Source organism: Terrapene carolina, unplaced genomic scaffold (assembly GCF_002925995.2).
Source record: "Terrapene carolina triunguis isolate 2854851 unplaced genomic scaffold, T_m_triunguis-2.0 Scaffold89, whole genome shotgun sequence".
NCBI lineage: Eukaryota > Metazoa > Chordata > Testudines > Emydidae > Terrapene > Terrapene triunguis.
In genome coordinates, this window is record NW_020664440.1 from 21,165,833 (window position 1) to 21,187,305 (window position 21,473).

Below are 21,473 nucleotides of genomic sequence, written 5' to 3' on the forward strand. Positions count from 1 at the left end.
CCACTGCTCACCACTGTCTATGCTACTGCAGCTATACTTCTATATTTAGTGTGCTAGCTCACATGAGAGCTAGCACAAGTATGTCTATGCACACCGGCACTCACCCCCGCAGCTCATAGTGTAGATGTAACCTAAGTGTCTGTGTGGACCCTGCTGGTACACACTAAAAGTTCCCAAGTGCACCTTGTACTCCCATTTCTCTAAATACAAAAAACTTAGGGAATGCATTATGATGAGGTGTGGCATACGGGCTTTGTCAGCATGAATTTGGGATGCTCACATTAGTGGGGAAATGGGCAATCCACAAGTGAGCCACGCATCCCCAACCAGCTGATAAGACCTTCATACTGCACTGTTATGTGTTCACTGTATGGCATTTACTTTACAGAACATAAAAAGAATGTACAATAATCTTAAAATCTTTTAATAGTCTCTATATATTATGTTACTTTAGTTACAATGAATCCAATTACAAGGGGCTCAACGGAGCCATAAGTATGTCTAAAACTGATCTAAAATAGATTTTAATAGACTTTTAAAAAAATCATGATTTTAAAGTCGGTACCTTCAAATACTGGAAGCAAATGAGTCCCATTGGGAGCTGGGAATTTCCCCCTTAGTTTCCATTTTTAACCCTGCAGGGAAACCAGAAAAAATAGCTTGATTGTTTTTGCAAAAAATTACTCTCCCCAGGTAAGTACAATTTTGAAAAGTTGATTTAAATATCTCAGATGTTGCATTGTTGAGCTAATTCACCAGAACCAGGGTGAAACTGGCTACGTTCCACGTTCATTTTTCAAATGGAGCTAAAGTTAAAATTGTAACAAATGGCAGTAATGCTGAAAAGTAAATTCATTCATCTTTCATTTGTACTTAGGTGAGATATCAGTAGGAAGGACTGTACAATGGTTGGTGTCCTGTGTGGACTTGGCAAGCCTCTTTGCCTCTCTGTGTCTCAGTTCCCCATCTGTAATGGGGATAATACCTTCCTTGTGGGGATGTTGTATGGATAATGCATTACAGATTGTGAGGCACTCAGATTTTATGATAATGAGGGCTATATAAGTACAGAAGAAAAACTGCAACACTCTTAATCTTAACAGTGTCTCCTTAAGGAGCAAGATGTTCACAGATTGCCTGTTTCCCCAGTGTGTGAAAGCTTCCCTCTCCTCCTTCACTTTTCTCCTTTCTCATTCGGTGCAGCCGATTTTATCTTCCCCTCTTTCTTTTTCCCTTCCAGGCTTCTGGAACAGGGTTACCAAAGCGACATTGTCTTCATCGTCCATGGGAAATCCTTCTGTGCCCACCGCTGCATCCTTAGTGCCCGCAGTGTGTACTTTGCAGAAATGTTTGAGACCAAGTGGAAAGGGAAGAACATGATAGCATTAAAGCACCCACTGGTGAGGAGAACCACGCTTCAGGTTTTTTCCCCCCACATCTTAGATATTTTCTCTCTGAGGAAAGTGAGGTTGAAAAGGAAGTTTCAGGGGTAATTTCCATAGTTGACTCCTTCCATAACACAGAACAGTTCCAGAACTCAGAGGGAGATGGAACACTTTGTGCACTAAAATGGCTTCTTACTCCGATACACTGAAAGCTGTAGGCTGTATGCTGTCAGAGTCCTCTCATTTCACCTCTGGCATTGGTTCAAATTCAGCTCAGGTCAGTAATAAAAGAGCTGTTACTGTCTGCCAGCTGTTTGGTGACCCTTATGTGAAATGAGTTGAGCCTTTGTCTAATTCCAAGTAGACAGGTGGTCCACACCACAGAAATCACCACTGTAATTGGCACTAATTGGCTCCCACTTGTTGCCTCAGCAGAAAAGCTAAGGATTAAATAGGCCATAAGTGGATTTTGCTTGTCCATTACCAAAGCTCTCCAGCATATGTTTTTGTGGTTTGGCTGTCTGTCGGAAACCTCAGATTCTCTCCTGTTGCAAACATCCTTCCTGTTTCTCAGGACAACCTTAGTTTTCATCACCTTCCAGCCGTGTTGCTCTTTAGGCTGTAACTTGAGTTCCTCTTTAACTGGGGAGGTTGGAAGTGGTGGGGACTAATGGATGACTTGTTGTGATAGTGCTTCTACTGTAGTTGCCTTCTTAGATGTGAGCCGCAATGTCTCTGTTACCTGCCAACTCTGCAGGCACAGATTCTGTGCCTTTCCCTGCAAGAAACCCCATTCTCTGATGTGTAACATGAGGTGGGGGTGTGTAAAGCAAAAAGTTAATATATTTACAGATCTATGTAAGCTGGATAGAGTGGGAATACTAGTTATGTGAGGGAGCAGGGGAATGGTGTGTGTAATCAAAATGCTATTATTGCACTAGTTGGAGTTTTCACAAAGGAGGCATCCTCACTTACCTCCCTGGCATTCTAGAGTCCTGTTCTTGAACATAACCCCCTGACCTTTACCTTAGTGTGTAATGTACTATCACTTTAGTTAGGTCATATATATATATATATCTGTATTGACGTTTCAAACTCCTTGGATAAATGTGTGTGCTTTATATAGGTGACCTTTTCATGTCTTATTTTAGATCAACCCAGCGGCCTTTGGCTCCCTCCTGCAGTATCTTTACACAGGTATGTTGCTGCTGCTTGACATGTGCATGCATGTTGGAATGCAGTAGTCAGCACCTCTTTGCCATGGCACTGTTTGGGTGGCAAAGGCTTCTAGACAAGCTTGTTTGGGTGGGTGGGTAATCATGGCTTAGACACAATCTCTCTGTCATCTGGCAGATATAAGGAGTATGAGCAATTCCATGTTGTTGTGGAAAGCTGGTGTAAATGCATATTTGTACCTCCTGCCAGTTGTGGTTCTGCCAGTAACTGGGGAGTCAATAAAAATCAACTTTGGTTGAGTGGACAGATGTGGGAAATGTACCTTCTCTAGGATAATAAAAATACATGTGCTATCTAAGCGGATGATCTCCTAAGCTGAGCAGTGGCCATATTCCCTTTGTACATTGGCTTGTGAGCATTTTGTAACTGGCAGCCCTGACTGCTGAATGGTTTGACTACAACTTGTTACTGTTGTTCCAGCAGAAGTTGTTGTTCTTAAACCTTCCGCCAGTATTAAACAAGTATTTTGTATTCTAGGGAATGCAAGTGCAATATTCCCTCAGACCACAGGGTGGTGCCCTAAATTAAACTTCCAATATGTACTGTAAGGGAAATGTTACTAAGGCATCTGAGTTTCTTCACCAGAAAACAATAACTGTTTATCTCTTTAGGGTTAGCTTTCCTCAGTGCGCACTTTAAAATGCTTTTTAGTAAATTTGGTGCTTCTGAAAGATTGAGACCAAAGTCCTTTCTTACGCCAAAACATGATGGCAGCAGCAATGCAGGCTTCCACCGCCCTGCCCCTCATCTCTGTTCTTCCAGAGAAAATGAAATTTGGTCTCCAAGATCCATTCAGTCTTTGGCCTCTTTGCTGAGACTGCCAAGTGTGGGTCCAGCTGCAGTGTGGACAACTGAGGAATTGAGCTGATATTCACCAAATTTGGTTCAGCCACTCAGCAGTCAACAGATATTACAGCAGTGCAAATTACTGACACTTGAGCTAGATTCATACCAGTGATCCAGAAGCGAGACTGCATAGCCCATTAGCAATCCTTCAGGCAATCCAGTCCCTTGTCTATAGATTAGCCATTTTTATGCCTAAGTAAGTAAATGGTGACTGGTGCGAGATCAAGGAACTGGCTGATAGAATCTTGGTGTTTCTCTTTGGCAGGTCGTCTAGACATTGATGTAGAATATGTGAATGATTGCAAGAGACTAGCCAAACAGTGTCGGCTTCAGGATCTCATCGAGGATTTGGAGATCAAGTGTAAAAAGGTCTATGAATTTGGTGAGCTCCCCTTTAATGGCTGAGTCTCTTCATTATGTTTTTCCTTTTGGAGTGGGAAGGGAGATCATGACAATGGACGTTCCACCAATGGGGCACCTGCGGCACTCATAAACTAATGGGGGGGAAAAAACCCTCAGTAGTTCTATGCACAGCTGTTAGCAGAATAGGTCTTTCACTTCCTTGTGGGGCAACTTCTGTAGTACTCCGTATCTGAACAGTGAACAAGTGTACATCATAGTAGTGGGGACCCTGGCAGCAAGGCTTTATTGAGTAGTCCAGCAACCACAGCAGAGCACTGAGGAGCATGTTTCAAAGTCCCTATAATCAGAGAGCTAGTGGGTTACAGTGGTGGCTCATGTTTTCTCTGCATGTTAGAAACGCCTGAATCATTTCAAAAGGGGGAACTATGCAAAAATGAGGGGGTTAGTTAAACAGAAGTTAAAAAGTACAGTGACTAAAGTGAAATCCCTGCAAGCTGCATGGGTGCTTTTTAAAGACACCATAATAGAGGCCCAACTTCAATGTATACCCCAAATTAAGAAACACAGTAAAAGAACTAAAAAAGAGCCACCGTGGCTTAACAACCATGTAAAAGAAGCAGTGAGAGATAAAAAGACTTCCTTTAAAAAGTGGAAGTCAAATCCTAGTGAGGCAAGTAGAAAGGAGCATAAACGCTGCCAAATTAAGTGCAAGAATGTAATAAGAAAAGCCAAAGAGGAGTTTGAAGAACGGCTAGCCAAAAACTCCAAAGGTAATAACAAAATGGTTTTTTAAGTATATCAGAAGCAGGAAGCCTGCTAAACAACAGTGGGGCCCCTTGATGATCGAGATACAAAAGGAGCGCTTAAAGACGATAAAGGCATTGCGGAGAAACTAAATGGATTCTTTGCTTCAGTCTTCACGGCTGAGGGTGTTAGGGAGATTCCCAAACCTGAGCCGGCTTTTGTAGGTGACAAATCTGAGGAACTGTCACAGATTGAAGTGTCACTAGAGGAGGTTTTGGAATTAATTGATAAACTTAACATTAACAAGTCACCGGGACCAGATGGCATTCACCCAAGAGTTCTGAAAGAACTCAAATGTGAAGTTGCGGAACTATTAACTAAGGTTTGTAACCTGTCCTTTAAATCGGCTTCTGTACCCAATGACTGGAAGTTAGCTAATGTAACGCCAATATTTAAAAAGTGCTCTAGAGGTGATCCCGGCAATTACAGACCCGTAAGTCTAACGTCGGTACCGGGCAAATTAGTCGAAACAATAGTTAAGAATAAAATTGTCAGACACATAGAAAAACATAAACTGTTGAGCAATAGTCAACATGGTTTCTGTAAAGGGAAATCGTGTCTTACTAATCTATTAGAGTTCTTTGAAGGGGTCAACAAACATGTGGACAAGGGGGATCCAGTGGACATAGTGTACTTAGATTTCCAGAAAGCCTTTGACAAGGTCCCTCATCAAAGGCTCTTACGTAAATTAAGTTGTCATGGGATAAAAGGGAAGGTCCTTTCACGGATTGAGAACTGGTTAAAAGACCAGGAACAAAGGGTAGGAATTAATGGTAAATTCTCAGAATGGAGAGGGGTAACTAGTGGTGTTCCCCAAGGGTCAGTGCTCGGACCAATCCTATTCAACTTATTTATGAATGATCTGGAGAAAGGGGTAAACAGTGAGGTGGCAAAGTTTGCAGATGATACTAAACTGCTCAAGATAGTTAAGACCAAAGCAGACTGTGATGAACTTCAAAAAGATCTCACAAAACTAAGTGATTGAGCAACAAAATGGCAGATGAAATTTAATGTGGATAAATGTAAAGTAATGCATATTGGAAAAAATAACCCCAACTATACATACAATATGATGGGGGCTAATTTAGCTACAACAAGCCAGGAAAAAGATCTTGGAGTCATCGTGGATAGTTCTCTGAAGATGTCCGCGCAGTGTGCAGAGGTGGTCAAAAAAGCAAACAGGATGTTAGGGATCATTAAAAAGGGGATAGAGAATAAGACTGAGAATATATTATTGCCCTTATATAAATCGATGGTACGCCCACATCTTGAATACTGCATACAGATGTGGTCTCCTCATCTCAAAAAAGATATACTGGCACTAGAAAAGGTTCAGAAAAGGGCAACTAAAATGATTAGGGGTTTGGAACGGGTCCCATATGAGGAGAGATTAAAGAGGCTAGGACTCTTCAGCTTGGAAAAGAGGAGACTAAGGGGGGATATGACAGAGGTATATAAAATCATGAGTGATGTGGAGAAAGTGGATAAGGAAAAGTTATTTACTTGTTCCCATAATACAAGAACTAGGGGTCACCAAATGAAATTAATAGGCAGCAGGTTTAAAACAAATACAAGGAAGTTCTTCTTCACGCAGCGCACTGTCAACTTGTGGAACTCCTTACCTGAGGAGGTTGTGAAGGCTAGGACTATAACAGCATTTAAAAGAGAACTGGATAAATTCATGGAGGTTAAGTCCATTAATGGCTATTAGCCAGGATGGGTAAGGAATGGTGTCCCTAGCCTCTGTTTGTCAGAGATGGAGATGGATGGCAGGAGAGAGATCACTTGATCATTGCCTGTTGGTCCACTCCCTCTGGGGCACCTGGCATTGGCCACTGTCGGTAGACAGGATACTGGGCTAGATGGACCTTTGGTCTGACCCGGTACGGCCGTTCTTATGTTCTTATGCCTGACTTAAAGTGGAACAGTCAGATAATTTAGACTTGGTGTGTTTTGTGTGTGAACACACACACACACACACACACACAAAGTTAATATAAAAATGCTTTATGTGTGTTTTTTTAAAAATACAAACAGTTGTATGGGTTTTGAATATTCTTCTGGAGTGTTCATGATCCAAACACAACAGCATTGGACCATTGAATGAGAACCAGCAGGTGGAATACTAGTCTTCTAACTGTGTAAATATAGCAAAGTAAGATAAATTTAGAAAATGAACTGCTTTCAGATGTAATAGTTTACTGGTTTAACTGGTAAGGAAACATGTAGTTTGAAATCACACAGGGTCTGCGTCTCCCCTAGAGTGTAGATAACTCCTTTGACTTAGTCGAGTTACTTCTGATGTGAAAGCAGAATCTGGCTCATTGTTTTTAATCTGATCGTGTCCTTTCTCTGATCTAAGAGGTAAGGTTGTTGTAGCTGCTCAGGTTTTTACTTTAAATATTAATTGTCGATTCATATTTTCCAGATTTGTATGATTACATATATAGCCTGGAGTGACAGTCCTCCCATAGTGCAAAGTTAGCTTTATAGCTGCATCACAGATATTGCATTTTTTTTTTCCTGTTGTGATATGCATGTGTGTATACAAAAGTATTTAAACACATGAAGAAAGAATTGTTCTGCTGCTTGTAATGAGTGGTAGAAGATTTCACTTGACGTACCAACTGTATGCTGGAAAAGAAAAGGCTGTGGTCAACACTCTTAAGAAAAAATAAGTTACTAAGTCAGACCGTCAGATAAGAAAAATGATGTTGCAATTTACAGCATCTTGTAATACCGAAATGTTTCAATGGGTCACTAGATGGCAGCTTTATGGTGTTGCAGTTGATTGGTGTGGTGACCATTTTCTCCAAAAGCCCACAATACAATCCCTTATTAGGCGGCAAATTAAATAAGGTTAAGGTGGTCTATTAGTGTTACGGTTTGTATATATTCTGAAACCATTGTGCAGTTTGGCATGATTGGCAACTTCTACTCATGAGGGTCAGGACAGAAATAAAAAAAAGACTGCAAGTAGCATTGAGGCATTGGGCCCCAGGATTAGAGGAACACGAGAAGCATTACCTCATAGCAGCAGCAATTTGAGTGGGAGTCAGATATAGTTTCTAATCCCACCCTGGCATAAGCTTCCTATATGGCACTGGGCAAATCACTTTAACTTCTGTGTTCCCCTCTGTAGAATGGGGATGATGATTTTATTTCACAAGGGTATTGTGGGGCTTAATCAGTGTTTGCAAAGCACTGATATAAGTGATAGGGGTTATGTGTTTGTGGCAGAGCAGGACTGTGGTGAATTGGCAGCGCTGTAGTTAGTAACATTAAATGTTTGCCTGTCAAATCAGACACGTTCTAGGTGAACCAGGGGAACTAGTGTTGAATCCCCAGGAGAGAATTAATATGAAAGAATCATAGAAGTTAAGGGATGGGAAAGCCCTGTTGGGTCACCTGGTGTCCTTTACTTGCCAAAACATTATTGTTCCCTATTGTATATTTAGAAGTTTCTTCTCAGAATATTTTCTAGAAAATAGGCATCTGGTTCAGGTAAAACAAATAAATAATAAATTTATGGAGATATCGTATCTCCTAGAACTGGAAGGGGGACTCATCGAGTCCAGCCCCCTGCCTTCACTAGCAGGACCAAGTACTGATTTTGCACCAGATCCCTAAGTGGCCCCCTCAAGGATTGAACTCACAACCCTGGGTTTAGCAGACCAATGCTCAAACCACTGAGCTATCCCCCCACCCCCCAGTCTGGGTGTCTGGCCTAATTACACTGGTCAGGGTCCAGTGTCACCATCCATGGTACAAAAATATATCCAACATGTGTAATGTAAGCAAAAATGCACACTGTAGCCAGTGCAGTTCCAGGGCGTAATCACACGGCAGACACTTCTCTCTAGTCTCATTATCTAAGTCTAGTCCATATTTCTAAAGCACCTTGTATCTTGATGCTGTGGAGGAGTATTAAAAAGACAACAACAACAGCAGGAACTGGTCTGATGTCTTCCATTATATCTGAGGCTGGCCGGCAGACAGGCATCTGCTATGCTGAGTGTAATTACTTCCATACTTCCCCTTCCTGCATGCTCTGGATATCGCCACAAAAACCTGTTACACTATTTGGAAGAATTCAGACAGGATTTGTCCAGATTAAGTCATAATCCTTGCTATGGAACTGGAGGCATTTAAAAAAAAAAAAGTTCAGGAGCATTTTCTGTATGTTGCAAAGCATAAGAATTCAGGTCAGGATTTGTGAACACCTATTTTCAGACCTCAGGTCCCTGATCTAAAGGGCCAGTGGCGGTGGTTATGCACAGCATTGTACAAGTGCATGTGTAATGCAGATGTCCGTGTATTGCATGATCTTGGAAAGTTTTCTTTCAACCCAGCTAAACCAGTGGTGTATTAGTAAAGACTACAAAGAAGTATTAAGCTAGTCGAGAACAAAGACAGATTATGAAGCAGTCAGTGATGTACTGTGCAGCTGTACCAGAAGGGAGTTTAATGACTAAACAGTATATTCCCTCCAGGCAGTGCAGGACTGTTCCCTACAGTGTACTTGCCAGTGCTTTGGCCTACCTTTTTTTAGACTTGAGTGTCTTCTCTTGAGACCATTCTACTACTCTCCTCCCAAATACTCAATTTATATTTGTTTGCTTCATTTCATACCTATTACAACTCCTTAGCTCGCCTTAAATGGTTATTGTCCCTCCTCGGTGCTTATACTTGACAAACGTTTGCAGGAGGTTAGCGTGCTTTCCTGTTCTTCTTTAGCTGAGCTACACATGGATTTGCTTCATTTAATCTTCCTTCCTAGCTAGATAAGTCGCTCCAGCTCCTTTTATTATTTGTCTTGCTGTTTTCTGAATTCCCTGCATTTCTTGCATTTCACAAACATCAGATGATGGACCCTCCTGCCTGCGGCTGCCAACAATCTATTTTTTGTCTCTTTCATCCTTTTAGAAGCAAAAAAAATTGTAGCAGTGGAATGTTGCGCCCGTGCATTTGAAATATGCAGTGTCTGAATTGGTTTATACGGACAACACTATCATCCAAAACCCACTGTTTCTGGTGTGAGCATCATCAGAGATTCTTTCATGTTACTATGGAAGTGCCTAGTTATGTTGGAGAACCTAGGGTGTGGATACTTACCATTGTGTCTGCCATAGTTCTTGGCTGATAACCCTGAGTAGGCACATCTGATGTGGTATGAGCCTTGTGTGTGTGAGGGAAGGATTTCTTGGTCAATTCTGTCTTCCTCTCAAGTTTTTATAGTGTGCCCTTCACCATGGTGTCTGAGTTCTTCAGTTACAAGGGAGCTTCAGATAGTTTCTCTGTTTGACCCTTTTAATCTCACTTGCTGTTCCCAGATGTCTCTTGGGTGGGATTGGTAGGTTGACGCCCACAAAATATGTTTTTAGAGCAATTACATACACAACCTCTGCTTTAAACTAGCACAAAGCTGTTGCCAGCCTTATCTACAGTAGGGTAAAAAGAGTGAACATGCTCTAACAAACTTTTTTATTCTAGTCTAGCCAAGACCTCTGTGTTCATCAAAGGTTGATGGGTGGAAAGTGCTTTGAGAGCCTCTGATGAAAGGCACCCATAGAAGAGATCGTTATTAACACACAGTCCCCGTAACCTGTCTTCACAGAGGGGTAGAAATCTAGTCGAAGTGTATGTCTTCAGTTGCAGAGTTAACATGGGTGATCGGTGGCCAGGTCTGAGCACCTGAGTTAGCCTGGGCTGGGCGTAAGTAGCCACGCTGTGAAGCCGTTCCAGAGTTACAGTGTCCTCACTGGTGCTACACTTACCCATGTGTGGTATTAGGACTTCTGGGGGCCTATCCCGTGGTTCTTTGTGCTGCAATAAGATGAGCCACTCTGATTCTCTGCCAGTGAATTTTGGAAGATCTTGTCTATCCTTCTAGGCACACTTGTGCAGGTAAATTGTGGGAAGGCATTGGAGGAGTGTTGGCACTCTAATGATTTTAGTCTGCATTGTCACTGCAAAGTGGGTGGGTTACCAGTCTGAGTGAAAGTGCCTCTCGGATTTTAGCCAGCAAGCCCCAGACAAGCCAGCAAGCCCAGTCTGTAAGCATCACTGAACTTGGGTGAGAAGATTTTGTGTGTGGACAGCAGGGGGATTAGGGGAAACACCTGAGTAAGAGCCTGTGTTAATTCTGCAGTGAAGACCTACCTTAAAGGGACAAAGTGTTCTCAGTTGCTTATGCGGATCTGTAATTCTGTGGGACTCTGTTCTGACAGCTTTGTTAGTTCGGCTTGGGTCTATGCCAAACCTGTCCTGCCCCTCTAGTAAGTATGGTTGTTTGCTGAAGACAAGGGCATCCGCATTCAGTCCTATAAATAGAAACTGCATAGCTTGTTCTCCAGGGCACCTCTCTGGATATAGATCATAGAATCAATAGTCTCTTTAATTGGTGGATTGGGTTTTTATGCACCCTACTGTTTCCAGTACCATTTGGGATATTCAGCCAGTTCAGGTGTCATGGTGGCCCGTCTTGATGGGTGCAATGCTTTCTTGGCGGTGGGGGCGGAGGATTCATATTGTGGCACATCTCGGTCTCATTTCGCCCACCATCTGATGGAGTCATCTGATGAAGCCCATATAATGATGAGCAAAATGTCAGGAAAAATGAGGTCTCACGGTGATGTGATTCACCTGCGAAGAGAGGGGTTTTAATGCAGTGAATCACGCCTGTCAAAAAGCCTTTGTAACACCCAGTACAGTGCAGTTTAACTCTTTAATCACCGATCGTTAACGTCTCTTTCACTATGCTCCCAATGGAATCCATAAGATTTCATTGCAGCAACGTTCATAGTTTCAACTGCACTTTTGTGTTTTACAAGCATTCCCTGCTAAGAAGCTCTCAAAATCTGGCAAAGTCCAATCTAAATTGGACTTGAGACAGCAAACGAGGTTCATAAATGATCATGGAGAGGAAAGATAATAATAAGCTCACACAGTAATGCATGTACACACTTTGATAGTGCTTCTAACTTTTTAAAAGCCTTTCCTTCCCATCTGTGCTCATGCAGCTGTACCTGAAAGAGGTTGTGAAGACCTCTGAGACCTTTAATTTTACCTGTTCTGCTAGTGACCTGCCATACTACTTGCATTCATCGTTCCTGCCAGTGGAACAAAAAGTTTAAAGATGCGGCAGGCAGCTCTTTCTAAAGAGACAAAGCTGTTGGAGAAGAAGGGCCAGAGGAGAGATTTTAAATTAAACCCCTACAGGGAATTCAGACCAGCTTCAACTGAGTCTCCTGTTGTGGCCTTTGCCTATAAGGTGCCCATCGCAGTGTTGTCTGGGAGCCCTTTGTGTGATTTGGATCAAGGGAATACCATAGTTTCCCAAAATGGGGAGCACTTACTGTGTTCCCTTGTGGTAGACTAACTAGCTACCCTGACAGGACCAGAAACTGAGGTTTCTAGCCAGGAGGATAACTGAGAAGGAGCGTCCCAGACCTACTCTTCATTAGTCTTTTCTTTATTTGCTGGTGGTGGCTATTATTAGCATTTAAGACTTACATTGCAGTAGCACCTAGAGGCCCCAATCGATATAGGGTCCCCATTGTGCTAGGCTCTATATAAATATATAGAAAATGACAGACTCTGCCCCAAAGAACTTGGTTTTAAAGGTTATAAATCCTCTTCCCCATGGGATTAAATCACAGCAGCACTACTAGCACCTGATCCAGGAGAGTTGTGGTGCAGCAGAGGGAAAGCATAAGCCAGACTTCACTCTAAATAAATAACCAATGGGGGCACCAGTGGCGTGGAAGCATGTCTGTAGTTAAATACACTTCGCCCCCTTGCCTAGCAGGGATGTATCTTCCGTTATTACTGTGTCACCTAGGGCCGACTCCAGCGGCTGGGAAGCAGCCTCCATAAGGCAGTTCTCGATCATGTCTGTAGGGAGGGGAAGCAGAGAGGAGGACAGAACAGGCACATAGCTGGTCCTTTTCCTCACCAGGGTCTCTGTAACTGATGTTCTGGAGGCGAGGGATGAGTGGAGCCGTAAGAGGGGAAACGCTGGAATCTGTGTCCTCTTTCTTCCTCCCCAGTGGTAGTTACAGCCCTGATCAGTGCTAGCAGGTGCATGCGTGTGTATGTGTCTCTGAAGGACATGTTTTTATATTTTAGTGGAAACTAAGAGCCAGAGAAAACAAACAAACATTCCTCAGAGAGATTTTTTTTAACAGGAGGGAAAGTTTTTAGATTTAGTTTTTTCTAGGCATCTATACCTTTTTGTTTTGTTGTTTTTGTTTTGCCTTTTCCAGTCTCTTCCAAGCCAGGGACCTGTGTGAAAGTGCTGACGATTGAGCCCCCAGGTAACTGTCGGCTGCAGGAGGATCTGGCTCTACTAGCAGACTGCGCCCTGCCGGCTGAACTGCGGGTAGGGAGTGTTTCTGTTTCTTCCCACACTCCACTGGGACCTACGGACTGAGCCACAGGGAGAGCTGTATGTTCACACACATTTAGGCTCAATTTCTCTGTTGGGTTCTGTGGTCACTTGTTTGCTGGTATTAATGGCACAAACTGACTTTCCAAACACTGAAGCCATGTATAGCACAGGGAAATGCTGTAAATCTCATAACCAGGCTGCCGGTTTTCATTCTTGCAGCGAGATTATTCCTCCCTCAGAGATTTGTAGAGGTCAGATCCCTGGTCTCATCCAAGTCAATGAAAGTTTCCCCATTGATTTCAATGGGGACAAGATTTAGCCCCTAGTTGAATATATTACTGGGATGCAAGAAAGGGGGGAAAAATTCCTTGGATGACAGCAGTACCTTCGGATATGTATAGATGGAATGGGATGCCTAATGGGGGTTATCGGTCCACAGAGCTTAACTGATCCCTGGTTAAGAATCGACCCCTGTGGTGGTGCAGGGAGTTGGTTTGTGACTTTTCTCAGAAGCATTGAGTCAGGATTACCCATTAGACTCAGCTATGTGTATTCCACACGATCGCTTCCCAGCGATGCAAGTGAACAGGGCAGATATTGGTGGACCCCAGTTCTTCCTGCCTTTGTTCATCTCTGTAATATCGATAGTTGCATCTTATATTTTCCTTCCTTTAATATGTTTGTCCCGGTTTCTTCACATTGAGTAGTAAAACTAATAACCTACTCATTTTAAGCAGCTCTGTGCCTGTGGGCTGTGTAACTGAACAGTGTAACAAAGCTTATTGCTTTCTTGCGTGAAATAGAACTACCTGATGCAGAGCTCAAGGAAATGTCTGAAGCAAGGTAGAAACTCTGTTATGTGTCTTTTTTTTTTTATGTGCTGGTGGCTTAGGTTTCTTAAGCAAGATGTGCCAAGGTATTTTGTGCTGGCTCTTAGTGATCCAGTTATTCGAAGTACTGAGGGATTTAAAGAGGGAATTCTGCCCATTGATGTTCCCTCTGTCAAGGCAGAAAGCTGCTTTTTTAGTATACCTTTGTTGTGGTTTTCTTTGTTTATCATTAGGTACTTGGAAAAATCAAAAACCGGAGAGTAGTGTAGAATGAATTCCAGTAGTGTCAACCCCAAGCACTTAAAAATCATGAGTGGGGTGCCCAAATACAATGAGATTGACTTAAAAATCATGCAATTAAAAAAAAAATCAGGTTCTTTGTTTTTATTTTCTGGTTTCTGAGCCTTTAGAGTGCACTTGGGTCACATTTTCAAGCTTTTTTCCAAAATTGTAAGGGCTAGAAACACACTTATTTAAAAATGAAAACAGAGATTCCTCCATAGTTGTATGGGAACTGGTTCTTTAAGGAAGAAAAACCCCAAATATCATGAGAATCTGCATAAAATAATGAGTTAGCATTGCTGAAATTTCCTGATTTTTTTTCCAGCTGTTTTATGTATCTTAGAAAAAAGTACACCATAATCCAATCTAAACATGTTGCACTGATATTACTGTCCTACTTTGTGTGTGTTTTCATGAATGCTAGGAAGGAATGGGGAAAAAATTATTAAAGCATCTGCATGGCACCCATAACCATGGAACCAGGGTTCATATTACCCCTAATTGCCTTGTTTTAACATGATAATTTTAAAAGCTCTTTTTCCTGGCCATTTATAAAGATCCTAAAGACAGGATTGTAGCCTTTTAATCTGCCTTCTACTGCTTAATTATCATTTACATCTCTTCTAAATCTTCGTTTACTGGGATCATCCCATGAAATAGGCATTTGAGTCCCAGGAGCAGCAATTCTGCAACCTCACTAGTAGATTCTGATACCATACAAATAATATAATACAAAAAACGTACTCTACGAGGCCAAAGAACACTTACCAGTCAGTCACAAACATGACGTTTCTTGTAATAAGTTACCAAACACTTCCTGGAATATGTGAAACAACAAACAATACATGATTATAAGATACAAACCAAATTTGTTTTAAGCAACAAACAGGATTGATCACAAAAGCAAAGTTCTGAGTCACTAGACAGCATGCAGCTTTGTGTTATGTGAACTTTTGATACTCTGATATTGGACATTAAATGTAGAATTTTATAATCCCACATATTTTTTTCTGTCTTTTAAGTGAAAACTGTCTATTCTTGGAGCTTTCACAATTTTCTCTCTATATAAAACAGTAATACCTGGAAATTCTGCTGCAATACTTGAGACATCTTCTCTAGTGCTGTGTAGTGTTAGTACAGTTCATGGCACTGCACAATACGAATATATGGAAGCTGTTTGTGGGGTGTATTAGTTTTTGGAAGGCTGTTTCAGACACCCATATATTTTATAGTTTGGTAAACCATAAGAGCAATTTCTTTAAACAAAGTCACTACAAGTTAAATGCAGTTAAAATCTTGATGTCTTAAATTGTCATTTCTGCTTATACTTGAAATTTGCCTTTTCTCCATTGCTTTTTGTGTATGGAAATATGATGTTTTCAGTAGTGATTAGCGATGATTGGAAAAATTCAGAGGAAACATTTTGTCACTCAAATTTGCTGACTTATCTAAATCTAAACGTTTTATGGAAGTAGTTGAATTTTGATCAAGTTCCAGCAGTACCCAGGCAAGACTCTGATGGAACCCTGCCTAGCTTGCTGCCAGCTCACATGCCCAGCTCCAGGGTAGCCAATCAGAGTCGGGAATGCCTGCGCTTTCAGGGGCTGCTGCTTTGGGTCAGCCTGCCAGATAGACTGTCTCAGAGTAGGGCTCCATTCCATTTCTTGGAAGATTTTGAAATTTTTGGTTTTCATTCCAGATTGGAACAAAGCCAAGTTTCAAAATATTGAAATCCTCCATGAAACTAAATCACTTTTCTCCACCCAGCTTGGTGCTGCAGGTGAGCTGTGAACATCTGTTACACCTTTGGCCACTGTGCTAGTATGGTTTTTTTTTTTTTTTTTTTAATTCCTAGAAATTAGAGATGCAAAAGACCTAGTCTTTCCCTTGACCAGTGTAGGCTTGTTGCTCCAGTACATTTTCTGGTGCTTTGCTTTGTGCTTTTGTAGATGCTCTAATTTGTTCCTTGTGTCATAGAACCCTGATGACTCAACATGCAGCTGGATATAAAATCTTGAGTCTGATTCTCCGCTGGTAATCCCATTATGGATTGTTAGGGTATAATGGACCTCTGTAGGTTGTCATAAATTATTTATGGCTGAATTTTTCTACTCTGCTTATTCCTATCTAGGAGCAAATTGCTTCTCCCTGTTGGTTGTGCACGTTATTGTCCCCACCAGTTGTTCTTGTCTGAATTTAGACAGCACTCTCTTTGGGGCAGGGACTTAGGTTTCCGATTTTTCTTGAAGTGCCACGCATGTCTCCTCTGGTGCGGTAACAGAGCAAGTGAAAAGCCGTGGGGATAAGATGGGGTGAGACAGATACTCTGAAGTGCTACAGGAGCTGTAAAAATTCCCTTTGTCCTGCTCCCCACAAAAAGAAAGAGTAAATAGGTTGTAACTAAAGTCATAGACGAGAGAGACCAAGCAGGGTTGCTGCAGAGTTTGGGAAGGTGGCTTTGCTGTTTAATCACCCAGAAATTGTGACTATTATTAGGCTTAGTTGTACTATAATTAGAAACCATTCTGCCAAATCGTGATGAGTACTGACAGAGAGCCCAGAGAGTAGGGCCAGGTTGCCATGCTCCGAAGTAGTGTGAAATTCAGAGCCTTTGCTAGCTCAGTGGCTCGCCACAGCCTGGGACCAGGAGTGCCAGAGAATCCCCACTGTGTATGAATTGAGCTTGCCTGATGGTACTGAAAGCAGCATGTATCTCTGTTTGTTTCCTGCTGAGTCAGATTGCAGGGACGGGGAGCCTGATACATCTCACTAATTCCCCACTATACGCAATGCTCTCTGCTAGTGCAGTTCGGTAGGAGATAATATTTGCCATTCTTCCACTGGATGTGGAACTTCCTGGCTTCCAGCCCTTGCACCTGGGGAAACCTAGAGCCAGTTTTTGATGTGACTTGCTCAGAGGAAAGACTTGTGGTAGGGATCAAACTTTTCATCCCAGGCTGCTCAAGGTACCTAGATAGGAGAAACCAGAGGAAACTCTTGTTTTCAGGGGATAATTGCTCTGGTTACATGGCTGTGAACATAGATTCACACAATTGATTCCCTTGTGTCCATAATGCTATCTTTTAAAAAAAACCAAGCCCACAAACTTTTATGCTGGTTTGCTTGGCACATTGGATTGGAGGGAGTTGTGTTAATAGTCTAGTGAATTAGTTTAACTTTAATTTCTTTAGACAGCAAAGTGACAAGAAATTGAACTGTGCATGGGAAGCTTTGTATTGTGTTGAATGAGATTGTAGTTTCAATTAAATTGTTTCAGATCTGTGCATTCCTTTATTTAAGCTATAAAATGACTTTTTACATATACTCTGGTTAAAATAACATGCCTTTCCTTGACTGGTGTCAATATGAAGATGCCCATCCCACGATGTAAACTAAATACCCACCCAGCAATCCACCTCCTCATTTAGAAGTCCGAGAGGAGTTATGAGCCTGCCAGTGTTAGCTTGAAGGTCATTTGGCTCTGCTGGACAAACTGGGAAGTGAAATTTCAGTTCAGAAGCTTCTCCACTGAGAATACCAGGCATCGAGCTCCCAGATGTTCAAATCTAGGATCAGTCAGGAAGGGCATCTCTGGTGATCTCCATTGCTGCTGAGGCGTAAGTGGGTAAAGGTGGGTGTCTCAGATAGCCAAGACACACAGGACTTTATAGATCAATGTCAACACCTCTAATGTTTATACCATGGATGCTAACTGCAGAAATTTCTTATCTTTTAACTTGTCTTTCTAGGTGGGTTTTGGGGAGTTGCCGTTTGACAGCACTGACAACTTTAGCAGCTGTCCTGATGTGTGTTTTCGAGTGACGGATTACAACTTTTTATGCCATAAGGTATGCGCATATATTTAGAGACATCAAGGTCCATGTACATGTCCTTCCCACGCACTTAGTATGAGATAATTAGATATACTGCAGGGGTAAGCTTAAACTTACAGCACTCTTCTTAATGAAACAACCCAGCCTGCCTCCCTTACAGGGTAAAGAGATTCGTGAATTGCAGTAAGAGGCATCTACATTGTGTCTCATGCTGTCAGCAACAAATCTGAGCCTGTCATTGGAAGTGTTGCATCCTTAATAGTTCAGGATGACTCAGTGTAAGGGTGGAACTGGAAACAGAACTCAGGAATCCTGACTAGAACTATATTGCTACTCTAGATTAACTGTCACTCTAGTTAATATCTTTTTTGCTTTGAGGGCAGTAATGTGTAAAAATAAGACCTGAAAGAAATAAGAAAAAAGACAAGTTTATCAGAGTCTAGGGATAAAAACACAGAGCATCGGCAGAGGTTATGCTACTGACTTGGTGCTTTGGAACTTGCTTAATGAATTCCTGAAAGTTGATCCCTTGCCTAGTGCTGTTTGGCTCAGTGCAGCAGAAAGGGAGATGCTAGTGTTGGATTTTTCCTTTCCCATGCAGGCATTTTTCTGTGGCCGCAGTGATTACTTCAAAGCCCTCCTTGAGGATCATTTCAGTGAGAGCGAGGAGCTGCAGACTCAGCCCACCATCCCTGTGGTGACCCTTCATAACATCTCAGAAGACATCTTCATCAGGGTCCTCTACTACATCTACAGCGATGACACTGAGGTGAGACCAGCCTACTCTCTCCTTTCATTGCCTTCAAGTTATGCCGAAATGTCTTTGCAGAAGTGTCATCCTATAGCATTCTACTGCTGGTTTGTTAAATATCACTCACTCATTCTCCCACCTGGCTTGAAGAACCTCAGTAACCCAAATACTGGTATCTCCATTTTATCCATGTTGTAGGCTAGGCTGGGACTTTGTTTCCTGAATATATCAATGCAACTGCTCCTATATGCCATTTGTGTATCTTTCATCCTAAATTCATATCCTGTAAATTAGGATACATGTTACTTAGGCCAGATACATAATGCATGATTTGTGTGGCTGTGTATTCTTCCCCACTGAATGCTATTGTGCAGCACTGACTGCTCTCAATGGCACACAGTCAGAATTCTGCCACTAGATGGCGGCTGAAAACAGATTTGCCCGTGTGCTAAGGTTAAGAGGCCTGTTCATTTACTATTGGCGTTACAGCCGGTCTTTGCATTTAAAACAAAAATTATTTGCATTGCTGGAATGCCTAGATGTTCCACTCAGAGATTAGGGACCCATTGTGCTAAGCACCTAACAAAAAGACATCCCCTGCCTCAAAGAACTAACAATCTAATTAAAAGTGCAGCCAGCACTATACATCTTTTGGCAGCACTGAAGGGATTAATGATGCTGATGAGCTGGCTTGTGTCCTCTCCAAAGCTTAAGGCTTTCTTGTATGAGTGAGACTGTACCATTCCTACTCTGGGTTACCGTTTGGTTTTGCTTTGCTGTGACCACCTGCACAGCTGTGACCACCTGCACAGCTGTGACCTTATTCCTGCCGACCAGCTTGGCTACAGGCAGCAATATAGAATCTGTGGTAGGCAGGGAGATGATTTATCAGACAGGAAGTCACTGGCTAGCCTGCTGAGGCTGTCATTAATACCCTGTAGAACTTCCTCACATTAACTCATTCTGCTCACAGCCTCCTGTTGTCTATGCTCTGGAGGACAGGTGGAGTGGGAGGTGAGGAGCCCCTAAGGCACATCAGAATCTTGTCACAGCCCTGCAGCCTGATCCAGTTCCGCTGCACCTCTTTGACGCTCCAGAATCTGGCTAACTCTCTATTGTTGCTAAGTAGAAGTGTTTCCAAACCAGAGCTGTAGCTGCAGCCTTCCCTTTCAAATGGCTCTTTGGATGCTACCTGTTTGTGCAGTGCACATGCCTGATGGCCCACCTCAGTAAAAACAATTTACTGTCATTAAAAAATCGTTACTCATATTTTCCAGTGGCTATTTGAGTCTCAAGCCAAATGAGCTTTTGTGGAAAGAGGCCATCTGTTTGAAAAATTATATTAACGTTGTCTTCATTATTTTTCCTGGCAGATTTTCAAAGTTCAGTACTTTGTACAGTGTTTTTTCTTCCCAAGCTTAAGTCCAGTCTAGTGCCGACATAACCAGCATCCTCATGCTGCTTGACCTCACCTTTTTCAAAGGATTGACATTTCTGTCACTGTTGTGTCCATCACAGCAGCCCATGTTATCCGTGTTCGTGTGGTTTCTGAGTGGAAAAAATAAGCAGCTGAGTGGAACTTGTGTGTGTGTGTGTGTGTGTGTGTATGTTTGTGTATATAGGGGAAGTTTGAAAAGGAACATCAAACTGATTCTGTTTTCTTATTGGACAGTGATCAATCGAGCATTGGTGTTTTCAATTCAATCCAATTGAAATGCTCATGACCTTATAGGTTCCCAAAGCATCGTATTAGATGCTACAGTAGAGAGACTTGCAGTTACTGTGGAGGTGAAACTCAAGCAGTGTGTGGTCAAATTCTCCTAAGGAAGGGGGTAGGTGATGTGCAAGCCTCATGTGCAAAAGTCATGAACTTGAGAAAAGTCCAAAGCCATGTTTATACCGTAAGTAAAGTGAGAGGGAGCACAGATCTGGGAGACCTGCGTCTGTAACAGCACTTGATGAATAACCCTGACAACCTTGCTGCTGCTGCATAGCTTTGTTACAGCACTTTAACAACTGTTGCAAGCCTCTGACGTGCCTCCTAATGCACCTTGCATTCTTATGTACAGTTGTGCACTGTGGCAAACGAGCCTTCATCTTTCCAATCACATTCCAATTCACACTTGCTCTGAGTGATCTTGTTTACTCTAGTACCAGTGAGGATAGCCATGCAAGCACTGCAGCTGCAATGGTGCAATTAATCCTTCTAGTGCAACCCCACTTTGAAATAATCATCTGTATCTGTGTGTGGATGTGGGCTGCACTGCACCTGGCCCAGAATGGCTTGTGTGGAGGCACTGCAGCTTGCACCTGTGCAACTTGCAACTGTGAAGATTTTTAGCATAAACACACAAGATTTCGTTCTCCTCAGAATCCTACATGACCTGGTCTCTTCTTAAGCATGTGCATGCCATGTCCCACAAATCTAGATGGATAATAGTAGTGCTCTTCACAATTCCTTTCATATTAGCAATAGCAAAACTGCACAGAAGAGAACTCTAGTTCCAGATTAGTGACATAGATGATTGATTAAAATAAATGTCAAGGATTTGACCAGCCAGGGAAAAAAAGAGAGAGAAAAGTCTGAACAAGGTTTAAGACTGTGACTTTTTTTGTTTAAAAAGACATTCTACAGGAATATAGTCCTCAGACCTTGCTATTTAACCATCTGTTGCCATATTACAGAGTAAGCATCATAACAACACTTACTTCATTTCTAGAGATTTCATTAAACTGAGTGAAATACTAGAC

General features: G+C 42.2%; 1 protein-coding gene across 5 annotated transcripts in view; it reads left to right on the top strand.

Moving 5' to 3' along the window:
- Window positions 1–21,473, top strand: part of ABTB1 (ankyrin repeat and BTB domain containing 1) — a 40,322-nt gene that overhangs the window by 12,512 nt on the left and 6,337 nt on the right. For all 5 annotated transcript variants that reach the window (XM_024220715.3, XM_024220720.3, XM_024220726.3 and 2 more), the window contains 6 exons: window positions 1,241–1,400; window positions 2,537–2,582; window positions 3,733–3,849; window positions 12,902–13,017; window positions 17,888–17,986; window positions 18,573–18,740. In XM_024220715.3, coding sequence (XP_024076483.1) covers window positions 1,241–1,400; window positions 2,537–2,582; window positions 3,733–3,849; window positions 12,902–13,017; window positions 17,888–17,986; window positions 18,573–18,740 — 706 coding nt within the window. The remainder of the gene's footprint in view (window positions 1–1,240; window positions 1,401–2,536; window positions 2,583–3,732; window positions 3,850–12,901; window positions 13,018–17,887; window positions 17,987–18,572; window positions 18,741–21,473) is intronic.